This window comes from Tenrec ecaudatus, chromosome 2 (genome assembly GCF_050624435.1).
Source record: "Tenrec ecaudatus isolate mTenEca1 chromosome 2, mTenEca1.hap1, whole genome shotgun sequence".
NCBI lineage: Eukaryota > Metazoa > Chordata > Mammalia > Afrosoricida > Tenrecidae > Tenrec > Tenrec ecaudatus.
The window spans coordinates 276,142,311-276,154,617 of NC_134531.1; the positions used below are offsets into that span (position 1 = coordinate 276,142,311).

A 12,307-nucleotide genomic window follows, 5' to 3' on the forward strand; every position below is an offset into this window, starting at 1 on the left:
CTAGAAAGATGCTTACTTGTATTTCACTGACTCTTCAAAGCCCTCTGACTGGGAGGATCATATATAACTATGGGGAAGATTAAGATAATAGGAATTGCAGAATTCCCCCCTGTGCTCATGTGGAAACTGCACATAGACTGACTGTCAGTCATTCAAACAAACCAGGGACTACTGCCTGGCTAAAAATCAGAAACACTATACGTGTCAGGGTTATATAATTTTATTACACTTATTTTTGTGTTTGCTGACTAAATAAACTGAGAAGTTGGCCTATATGAGGAATTTGGCACCTGAAATGGAGGGAGGCTCATTACGCTACAATATGTAGGTGAAACCACCTTGCTTGCTGAAATCCAGGCGAACTTGAAGCAATTGCTGATGAAGATAAAGGACTACAATTTTGAGTATGGATCCCTAGACATTGTAAAGAAAGCCCAAATCTTCATAGCTGATCTAATAGATAAGATAATAGAATGACAAAAGATTGAACGTGTCAAGGACTTCATTTTACTTTGGCCCACAGTCACTGCTCTTGGAATCAGCAATCAAAAACTCAAGCAATATGTGGTGTTGGGAAAATCTGATGCACAAGATTTCTTTAGCGTGTTGAAGACCAAGCACCTCACTTTGAAGACAAAGGTGTTCCTGACTCAAGCCACAGTCTTTTTCAATTGTCTCATATGCATTTAGAAGTTGACCAACCAATAAAGTAGATCTACTGGTGCACTTGAATCATGGCGTTGGCAAGGAATACTGAAAGTACCATGCACTATCAGAAGCACAAACACATCTGTATTTGAAGTACAGCCAGACAGCTCCTTGGAAGTGAGGATGAAGGGATTTCATCTCGCATGCTTTAAACGTGCTTTTTCTTGGTAAAGTGAAGAATCAAAAAAGAAAAAGATGCTCAAAGAGATGATGGACACAGTGGCTTCACCAATGGGCTAAATCATAACAATGCTTGTGAGGATATTGCAGAATTGGACAGGGTTTCCTTCTGTTATGTGTGGGCTGCAATGAGTCACACCCAACTAAAGGCACCTAACAACCAAAAATTAAATATTGGATGGGTAAGGCCTTCATTTAGTAAATATTCATTACCTAAGAGGTGGCATCAAAGTCCATGGAAAATTAAATTAAAAGCTAAAAATGAAAAATGTAAATATTCCCCTCCAGATTCCTTAGCCCTCAAACCTAAACAGTGGTCTGAGAGGCTTAAAGAAAAAAGGAGGAAAGTGACACTGAAGTGAACTTGGAGTCTTGTGACAAACAAGTTCACTTCAAACAATTAAAAATATATATAAATATTATTTCTCCAATAAATTCAAGACAATTTTAAAGAGATGACACCATGCATGTATTTGATCCTTAAAGAACTGAGGGTCTAAGGAATTTAACTATGTCAATGCAGTAATTTTACATTAGTAACTGAAGAAAATGGCTTCCCATCAAGATGTTTTAAATACTACGTAGCAAAAATAAGTCAGTTACGGTATCTTCTTGTTTCTGCCTGGAACACACATCTAAAGGATCTTTTGATTGCAATATTTTAAAAATAGGCACCAACAATGGCCGAAAGTCACCCTTGGCTGGTCTATTAGGCAAAAGACAAGATTGTGAGGTTGGGGACTATCTTATACTGGGTTCTTAAGAGAAGCAAAACCCGTCCCCACCCCCAGCCAGTCCTGGGGCTTTGGGGCTTGGCTCAAGGGAAGTCCCTCTGGAACATGGGGGTACAGTGAATGGTATGACTCTTTGCTGGGCATGCCTACACAGTAGGGTATGCTGGGCCCCCCTAGGGTTTCCCGTATGGGCTCCAATAAATTTGTTCCCTTTTGCTTTAAAAAAAAAGAGAGAGAAGCAAACCAGTGAAGCATCTATATGTACATAGTGAAAAACAACAACAAAGCAAAACAGCACTGTCGTAAAATCGATTGTGACCCCTAGCAACTCTGCATAAAGGTTTGGGGACTATAATTTGTGATGGAAGCAAATACCTTCATTTTTCTCCTATGTAGCAGCTGGAGGGTTTTGAACCAATAACCTTGTGGTTAGCAGTTCTACATGTATTTGAAAGTTCCACCAGGGCTCTATATGTACGTATACATCAAGTTTATATCAGGGTAAAGGATTACACAGCTGTATAAGCCAACAGTTCATAAGTCAGATGTTAGATTTGAGGTTTCTCCTGACTTGTTTAGCTGCAAGGGCTGGTGAAACCAAGATTGGCAGGAAGATGACAAGCTAGTAGCTACTGACATAAATGAATCTAAAGGTATCAGATCAGGATTGTTAATTCCAGAGTCAAAAGATTCCAAAAATGAGCAGGCAATATGGAAGGTTTGTGCCCAAAGAATTTGAGGTCACTGAATCAGATGAAGGAAAAGCATGCTAACTTTTCCACCGTGTCTGCATATACTGGAAGCAGGCCATCCCCTCATGAAGGTCTTATCATAGGGGATTCCTAGGACTTAACTGCTGAACAACAGAGAGTTCTAGCCTAGCCAAGTTGACACAAAACCACATCTGTCATAGGAACCTGGACATTAATCAATAGCATGGCACTTGCCAGGCGTCTGGATTAGTTATAAAGAAATCTTGGAAACTTCTGGGTATAACTGAGAGAGACATCAGGCAAAGGAACCAGGACTGAGCAGTTAAGTTGGGTAAAGCTAAGGCTATAGAAAAGGATTTGTAAATAATAACTAACATATAATGAACTCTAAAGAAACATATAAGTGAGTTTAATAAGCTGAATCCTAGGCCAAATGTTTGGGGCTTCTGTTTATGACACTTGACACATTGATTAACCTCTCCGTGCCTAGGTGTCTTCATTTGTGGAGAAATAACGCCTACCTCAGAATTTTTTGGTAAGGATTAGTGAGTTAACATACGTGCCAACTTTCAGCTGTGCATATATGTGTGTTATTGTTTGCGTTGATCCAAATCATAGCGAGTCAACTTACAAGGAAACCAAAACCGAACATTTCCAGGCCCTGCATTTTCTTCTTGGGTGTGTTCTTATTATTGTTAGATGCAGTCATGTCCGTTCTAACTCACTGCGATGCTATGTACAACAGCTTGGTCTGGTCCTGTGCCATCCTCAACGTGACGTTGGAGCCCACCGCTGCAGACCTCTGGGTTAGATCATGTTGTCAAGGGTCTGCCTCTTTTTCTCTGAAACCCTGCTTTATCAAGAATGATGTCCTTTTCCAGGGACATGTCTCTTCAGATAGCATCTCCAAAGGACATGAGGGGAAGTGTCTCCATCCTTGCTTCTAAGGAGCATTCTTATTGTACTTTTCGCCCTCTATGGTACTTTTGATATTCTGCGCCAACACCATAATACAAATGCAGTGGTTCCTTTTCGGTCTTCGTTGTTCTATGTCAAATTTTCACATGTCTATGAGAAATGTTGACTCTCACTGTTTTTACTGATCTCACTCTGCTCAGAGAATATTCAAAGTGCCTTATTGAATCAACCTTAATGAAATCGCTTTGGCAACTGAGACAAGGTGAAGTAAATCAGTTTATTCAACCCCGCATTGTTAGTAAGTGGTGGAGTCATAATTAGACTCAGCCTCACATATCCTTAGGTTATTTATCATGCTTCATCGAAATAAAATGTTTATTTATAAAGCACTCAGAAAAATGCCAAGTGGATATTTAAATGGAAGTTTTATAAAGGGCAACTGATTTTTGTCCAAGTAATTTCTCCAAATGACAAGCATATGAATATAAAAGAAAGTAAACTCAAGTCAACATTGAAGTTTACATTAAACATTTTATTTTCTATATTCTAAAAGTATACTCAAGAAATAAAGCATCTACATCCCAGAATGAATTATTTATTCTGAAAGAAAATAATTAATGAGTTTTTCTTTTTACAAGTTATTTCATTTTCAAACAAATCTAGTGAATATATTTTATGAGAAAAACATTTTAATTATTTTCCTTTTATATGCATGCTCTTGGATTGATTAATACTTCCTCACTTTCTTTAAGTACAATATTACACATGCAAAGCGGTGGTCTGTGAAAGAGAAGAAAAAGAGAAGAAATATCTATTAGTAAAACAGCAAATTGTATCTCCTTTGCATATAAATGCTAGAATATACTATGCCTGTGACTGGTTACTTCTCCAAATGCAGATAGTGGAAACAAATTTATAGAACTGTTTTAATTCTGCCTTATTTTACAATGTAGTAATGTCATAGAATCAATATTTATGAGAAATAACAACAAAAAGCTCAGTTTAAACCTGCTCTTTCCTTGCTGCTTAATTGGAGTATTTACAGCGTATGGAAGATACACTTTAATGTGGACAAAGTTAAACTTGAACTCATCCTTACTCACCGGAGAACTACTTCTACAGCCTTCAAAAAAGACTTGTGTAAATTACATAATGGATGCCTGTCAAAATGGCTTAATCTTCTTCAGGATTGCTGTTAGGTGCATTGGGAGTGGGCCATGCGTCATAGCAACTCTGGGTGTAACAGAAGCAAATGTTGCTCAGGCCTGTGCCATCCTCCCGATCACCGTTGCTGCTGTAGTTGCTGGAGTCCACTTTTCTAGCTGCTCTGAGTCCATCTTCCCACACAAGTCTCCCTGCGCCCCTCAAACTCCGCCTTACTCGGCAAGATGTCCTTTTCCAGGAGCTGCCACATCCTGATACAACGTCTAAAGAACATGGCTAAATTCTCACTATCCATGTTTCTAAGGAACATTCTTGTAATACTTCTTCCAAGATAAATTTGTTAAATAATCTGGGATTGCATGGTATAATTAATATTTTCAAAAACACATCATTAAAAGGCATTGTTTTCCTTCATTGTTCTGTATTCATTGTCCAGCTTTCACATGCATCAGAGGTGACGACAGGCACCAACTTTTGCTACCTACCAAACTGAAAAGTACTAACATTTGAAAGTGTTTTTAGGAGCCCTGTTGGTGCAATTCTTAAAACTTTCACCTACTAAGTGAAACGTTGTTGCTTCCAACCCACTAGCCAACCCAGGGGATAAATATGTGGCACTCTGCTTCCATAAATATACACAACCTTGATGGCCGTATTCTGTCCTATGGGGTTACTCTGCATTGGAATCAATTTGACAGCAGAGTTTAAAATATTTTGTATCTTGAAGAGACTACGTATTTATTATTTGAAGATTTCTGACAAGTCAAGTCTCTAGGGGGAATTAAGCATTTTGTTTAGCTATTTAACTCTTCATTAATGTCGTAAAAGGAGCCCGAATGCACAGTACTGCAACTCTGGGCTGCTAACCAAGAGCTTGATGGATCTACCAATCACTCTGCAAGAGAAAAGCCCCGGCGACCGAGCAATGCTTGAAGCCCGGGAAACCTTACAGGACAGCTCAATGGAGGGATGGGAAAGGCATGAAAAGGGAAAATAGAAGTAACAGTGTACAGATATTTCCCATAATTTAGGAAATAATATGAAAAGAAAAGGAAAAATAGGACCAATCAAATTACACAGGGGCTAGTAGTTCATCCTTAACTCAACACAGGTACAGCTGTAGCCCAGCAGACACAGCTCCCCCGTTTCTTTCCACTTCAGCGACAAACTACTTGAATACAACTTAAAAGTATTGAACTGACTCCTAGATGCTATTCCTTTTATAAATGAAGCAGTTTTCTATATCGACTGAAGTATTTCAAGCAATAAAATATAAACAGAATTCTTTTTAAGTATAAAGTTGGGTAGAGGATAACATAGGATATCTAATTTAGATTATACAACTAGAAATTTAAATGGCTATGTTATGAGAGTAAATACAAATGACAGTATTTAAATCTTCAAAGAATTTCTAGAAGTTGGCCCAAAATAATGCTTTTTAAATGATCAGAGATTAGTCTCTCTTTAGAATAACTACCTATGTTTGAAACTAACCAACCGCAAAACAAAAGGAAACACATCAGCATTTTTCCAAAACTAAGCAGTGAGTGGAGATAAGGCTATCCCTCTCTCAAACAAAGGCACAAGTTGGCCCTAACACGACACAGATTTGAACTGTCTGGCTCTCTTCTGAGTGCGAAGAGAACAGAGACCGGGACGATTAAGGAAGAACTGAGCACCTGGAATAGGGCGTGTTGCTCTAACAGAGAGTGAATATGCAGAAGCAGTCTGGAAATCGGGTAATAAATAAAAGACGGCACAATCTGGGTGGTTTAATAATAGAAACTTAGATTCGCTCTAAGAGGCATTTGGTGGAACCCAGACATCGCAGGCAATCGTGGAGAAGAAGGCTCAGAAGACAGAGGGGAGAAGACACGGCAGAACCAGGAGAGCAGCGGGAAATGACAGAGCAAGTAACTCATAGAGCAAGCTAGCTGCATGCTCTCAGGTAGGCGGCCTGTCGGTGGACCTCAAGGCAACTACCAGTGAAGCCAGTGAACTTGGTGACACTCACTCCAGCAGGTCGTGGACCTTGGAAGAAAAGTCTGAACTGCTGAAGACCCAAGGGAATGGGAAGTGGAGTCGCCTCAGTCACAATGAGTAGGGCCTTGACTTCTAATGACTCAAATGAGAGAGTCAGGGCCTCCGGGATTTAAAGGTGTGGGGCCATGTTGCTGAGTCAGAGCATCACTAATTTAGTTCTGGGAGTGGGAGTACCCTTCATGAGCCCTTGGGTGATGGGGAAAGAGCCACTCTCAAAGCTGGAGGCGGCAGGAATGCCAGGCGCAGAGGGCACGCGGATAAGGCTGGTGGGCACTGAGAGTAGGGTTGGACTAGTAAGGGACTCCCCACTATTGGGGAGCAAAATCAATGTCCCGGGGACCCTGAAAGGTGAAGCCAAAGTCCAGAGCTAAGTGACCTCCAGTTAGAATCCAAAGAAGGTGGCCAACACCCAGACTTTGTAGGGTCAGACTCCTGCCGTGGTCTCAGAGAGCAGAGGATTATTTCTGACCCTTGGAAACTGATGTGAATTATTCTTCCAGGGTTTTCATTTGCTTGGTGATCATGATTCCTTTGTTCCGTGTGATTGCTCTGTTTTCATGAAAATGTCTATCTTAAGCCTGCTCCATCATTATTCTTTGGACTATGTTAGCAGGATAAAAGACGACTTATGTCCTATATTTCACTGATGCAAAGGAATCTGACCCAGAGATGGGATTGGACATATAAATGATTTAAGACTTCTGATGTGATAGGATAGGATGAAAATGTGTTGCACTTGGAAAGGACAAGAATTTTGGAGGATGCCAAGGTTGGGATATCATAGATTAGATTGGGCTTCCCCAAAATACTCATGTCAACTTGGCTAGGTTATAATTGTCAAATTTTCAGTATTTTTGTAGTAGCGCTTGGAAAAGCATAAATAGCCTTGACAGGAGTGAAGCCATGTTGAGCTGACAGAAGCCATTGTGAACTATAAATGAACTAGCTATAAACCATAAATAAACTAGCTGATATTCGGGAGGCAGGCTCTGCTGACAAGTGCAATGGGCTGCACCCAAGGAAATGTATGGGAGAGCTAAGAGTTTGGAAGAACTAAGAGCAGTGATTGTTCAACTAAGAATGGCTAACCACAATACCCTGCTTCTGTACTCTGCTTGCTTGCATACCTGCACATTGCAAAAGTATAAAAAACCTTTGGAAAATTAGACAGGCCACTGTTCAGTCTCTTCTCAAGAGGGCTGATAGTCCCTGCGCAGGTAATAACACTTTTTCTTTTGAACTTGTGGCAGTCTGGGTTGTTTCTTTCTGGGAACGGAGAGTAGGCTACAACATTTAGTAATTATTCTTTCTTTGGTGGTCTGGTGTAATTATCATACGCGTTGTAAATTCTAATGTCTATGCTGTTGATGAGATAAATTAGAGGTAGTTATGTTAACGAGGCAGACTACAATATATACATTCAGGTTGTATCTTAACTCCATTTCTTTTGTGATAAGATGTAGATGAAACAAATGAGCCCAAATCAAGGTGACTTCAGTTCTACCAAGAAAGAAGATGCAGCTGTGAAACACTTTCTTTTTTAGACTAGGCTATGGTACCCAGAAAGTCCCCCACCCCAGGAAGATTGCTGAGGACTTCCCCCAGAGCAGACAGGGAAAGCCTTCCTGAATAGGAGCCTGGGTGTGTCCTGGTGATGCAATGGGCTGTGATTGCGTCATGCATGGGCCGCAGCTCAAACCACCAGCAGCTCTGGGGAGAAAGACTGGGCTTTCTACTTCAGTAAACAGCTACAGTCTCAGAAACCCACAAATCTTCACTGAGTCGGCATTGACTCGACAGCAGTGAATTTGGTTGGTTGCTTGCTTGCTTTGGGCTTTCCCAGACTGTGAAAGTGTAAATTTATGTTTTTAAAAGACATCCACTTTGGGTATTTTTATTGTCACAGCACTAGATAGCTAGCACATCCAGGTAAGAGCTGGCGTGATGGTAGAGGATTAGTCATTCGGAGACTAGAAATCATTTTCGGAGCACATGGTGGGTTTCAATTGCTGACCTTGCAGTTGGCAACCCAATCTTTAACCCACAGAGCCAGCAGTCAAGGAACACATGCTTCAGCAGACAGGGAGTTGGATATAACACACGTTTTCTGCTTTTCCCTCCCTCCCCCTATCCCTCACAGTAAAGGACATAGAGTGCCTGCTGAAAACCAGGACGATCAGCGGGTTCGCCACCATTTGTCCCAAACAATGCACAGCATCTGATGAGGTGGAAAATTGGAAAACAGCCCTCCTTCTCCTCAATGTCTCTCAGATCACCAGATAGCAAGAAACTGATTTAAAATGCAGACAATAGGCATACACACATATTCACCACAATACCCTTTATAATAGCCAGACCCTGAGAATAAAACTAGGTCATAACAATCAAGGAATAAGTATGTTAAATATTTCACAGGCTACATGTATTACATGTATAGATTATATAATGCAGCCATCAGTTTACAGTTAAACATTGTTTAGTTGTTTATAATTATAATCTGGAGTTGACATAACTCCAGGTACATTACATACAAGTGACCCATGTGTAACAGTGATCCTGGAGTAATTGCAGGGCATCATCGGTCTGGCAATTCCCACAGACTCTATTTGCTTTGCAATGTTTATAGTTAATTACAGGATTTACTTGTAAACTTGTGATCATGAGTTTGTGCAACAAAAATTACAGTTGCTTTTTTCAGTTCTAGGATTGTATATGAATTAAATTTCAAAATGTTTAACAAAATAATACTTGATTACATTAACTAATAACTCTTTGTTCCTATAAAAACAACAACACAAAATAAGAAAGAGAGAGAAGAAAATAAAAACATAACATTCCCAAGGTTAAAGATACTGGGGTAGAGAAGGTTTGATTTGAATCATTGAAAAGACATTTCTGAGTTGAGTGACATTACACATGTGATTTAACAGCCCCAGATCTCTCCTTTCTTAAGTGAAAGTGGGAGGGGAGAAGACTATCTCTTAGAGTTGTTGCCAGGATTGCAAAAAATAGTATTTAGAATATAGTAGCTGCTACGCCAAGTTGATTATTCAATTTGAAAGCAATTTACTAATGTAAAAAAACCTCAATCGTATTCCCACATGTTCAAAGTCATGACATCATCATCCGTTGGGGCACAATATATCCCTCCTTAAATCATTCCCAGCATTCAAAACAGACATCTTGCAAAATAACTCAAATTTCTTTGCGTACTAATTCCCTCAAAATGTTAGACTGAGTTTGGGGCAATGAGTTCAGAAGATACACGAGATCTTATTAGATGCAATTGTGATCGAGGCATTTTTTCTTTTTCCCGTACGTATTAGCCAATCCTGAGCAGTCTTATGTTCTAAACGTTCCTCATGGGTTAGCACACTGATTAACAGTTATTGCAGCAGAGGGTACTGTGATAGAAGTAATTAAAGAGAATGGATAAAAAGTTTAGAAAGGATCCAAGAATCAAATTGCTGCATGAACATAGGAGTATTTACATGGTTAAAGAATGGAACTTGTCGTTTCACAGAAGCATTACAAAAGAAGCATTCTCATTATTATTTCAGCAATAGAAATTAATCCACTTTGCATAGTTATTTACTGGGTCAATCTGTTGCTTGAATGGTGTATTTACAAAGAAAAGGATGATTAAGGAAAGCTAAATTTTCCAATAAGGAAAAGGAAGAACACTGAGGACACTGTTGGTAACAGCATCAAGCATGAGTCAAATGCATAACTTGTACACATTATGTCACTGAAAAATACATCTACGAAATTACAAGAATACAAATGAACTTCAAAATTCCATGGAAAAATAAAAATAATGAATTAAAAAATAATGGATTTTTTCACATATTTTAAAAGCCCCGTCATATACAAAAGGAAAGGAAACATTTCATAGCAAACAGAACTAATGGTAAAATGCATTTGTAATGTACATTTGAAATGTGCTTTCCTTCCAAGTTCGCTGTGCTCTTTATTGATTATTGGGTATTTATGTAATTACTCTAATTACTCACAGTATAGTGAAAATATATGTGCTGCCATTTTCATAATTACAACCTGAAAATTCTTGATTACACTACGCAATTATAGCATTACGATCTAGAATTATACAATTACTCTCTAGAATTATGCCACAACAACTTAAAGGAAAATTAAAAAGAGAATAACTTATTGTATCAACCATTTTAAAAGAGATTGGATAAATATAGTAAATATCATTTAAAACAGACATTTTAGAAGTAGTTTATGAATTTTAAAATCTTTTTATTTTTTGGTCCTGCATGAAGAATTCAGAAACTTTATATTTTGAAGAAAAAGACTTTATAAAATAAAAATTTTCTAAAAAATCTAGGCATCATAGCAAATGTGTAGTTAGGCAAAGCTTATTTCTAATCATATTCAAACCAATCCTCTCCACTTTTCTTATTATTGCTTTTGCATGTCTATCTAGATAAGATAGGCAGGATAAAAAATCTGGGGGAGAAAACAATGGGACAGATGGTTCTGGGGGAATATGGGAGAGGGGAAGGCAGGGAAAAGGAAAGGGGGTACCAACAAACTCAGGGACAAGGAAACAAGTGATCTAAAATCAATGACAAGGAGGGCATAAGATGCCTGATGGGACTTGATCAAGTGTAATGTAGCCAAGAGGAATTACTAAAATCCAAATGAAGGTCGAACATGATAGTGGGACAAGAGGAAAATAAAAGGAAATAGAGGAAAGAACTAGGAGGCAAAGGACATTTATAGAGGTCTAAATACAGGAATGTACATATGTAAACATATTTATATATTACAATAGGGAAATAGATCTATGTACATATATTTATATGTGAAGTATTAAGGTAGCACACAGACATTGGGCATCTACTCAAGTACTCCCTCAATAGAAGAATCTTTTGTTCTAAAAACCTGCTATTCCGTGATGCTCACCATCTGGACACGATTGATGATGACAAAATGGGTACATAAGCCAATGTGATGCAGTAGTCTTATAGTGCCTAACTATCAAAAGATATAGCATCTGGGGTCTTATAGGCTTGAAGATAAACACGCAGACAACTAGCTGAGAAGCAAGCAACAAGCCCACATGGAAGAAGCACACTGGCCTGTGTGATCCTAAGTTGTTGATGGGATCAGGTGTCAAGTGTCAAAGACCCAGAACAAAAAATTATAACTAAATGAATGAGGGGGAGGGCAGAATGGAGACCCAAAGCCCATCTGTAGACAATTGGACATCCCCTTAGAGTCACAAGGAAGAGATGAGCCAGTTAGGGCACAGTATAGCACCAACTAAACATACAACTTTCCTCTAACTCTTTAATGCTCCCTGGCCCCTCCCTACTCCATCATGACCCCAATTCTACCTAACAAATCTGGCTAGACCAGAGGACATACAACACAGGGAATCCAGGACAGATAAACCCCTCAGGAACAATTATGAGACTAGAGATACCAGGAAGGTAAGGGAAAGATGGGGGGAAAAAGGGGGAACCGATCACAATGATCTGCATATAACTCCCTTCCAGGGTGATGAACAACAGTAAAGTGGTTGAAGCGGTCAGTGTAAGACATGAAAAAAATAATTTATAAATTTTCCAGGCTCATGAGGGAGAGAGCGTGGGGGAGGAAGGAAATGAGCTGATACCAAGAGTTCAGGTAGAAAGAAAATGTTTTGAAAATGATGATGGCAACATATGTACAAATGTGCTTGACAGAATGGATGGATGTATGAATCGTGATATAAGTTGTAAAAGCTCCCAATAAAATGATTAAAAAGAAAGAAAGCAGTATTAAAAATATAATTGTATTTTCTTACTCTTATTTTTCGATAAAAGCATATATGAT

General features: G+C 38.9%; 1 protein-coding gene across 1 annotated transcript in view; it reads right to left on the bottom strand.

Annotated features, from left to right (window-relative positions):
• Positions 1-3,915: 3,915 nt before the first annotated feature.
• Positions 3,916-12,307, bottom strand: part of LIPI (lipase I) — a 45,533-nt gene continuing 37,141 nt past the window's right edge. The window contains exon 10 of the mRNA XM_075543448.1: positions 3,916-4,033. Coding sequence (XP_075399563.1) covers positions 3,958-4,033 — 76 coding nt within the window. The 3' untranslated portion in view covers positions 3,916-3,957. The remainder of the gene's footprint in view (positions 4,034-12,307) is intronic.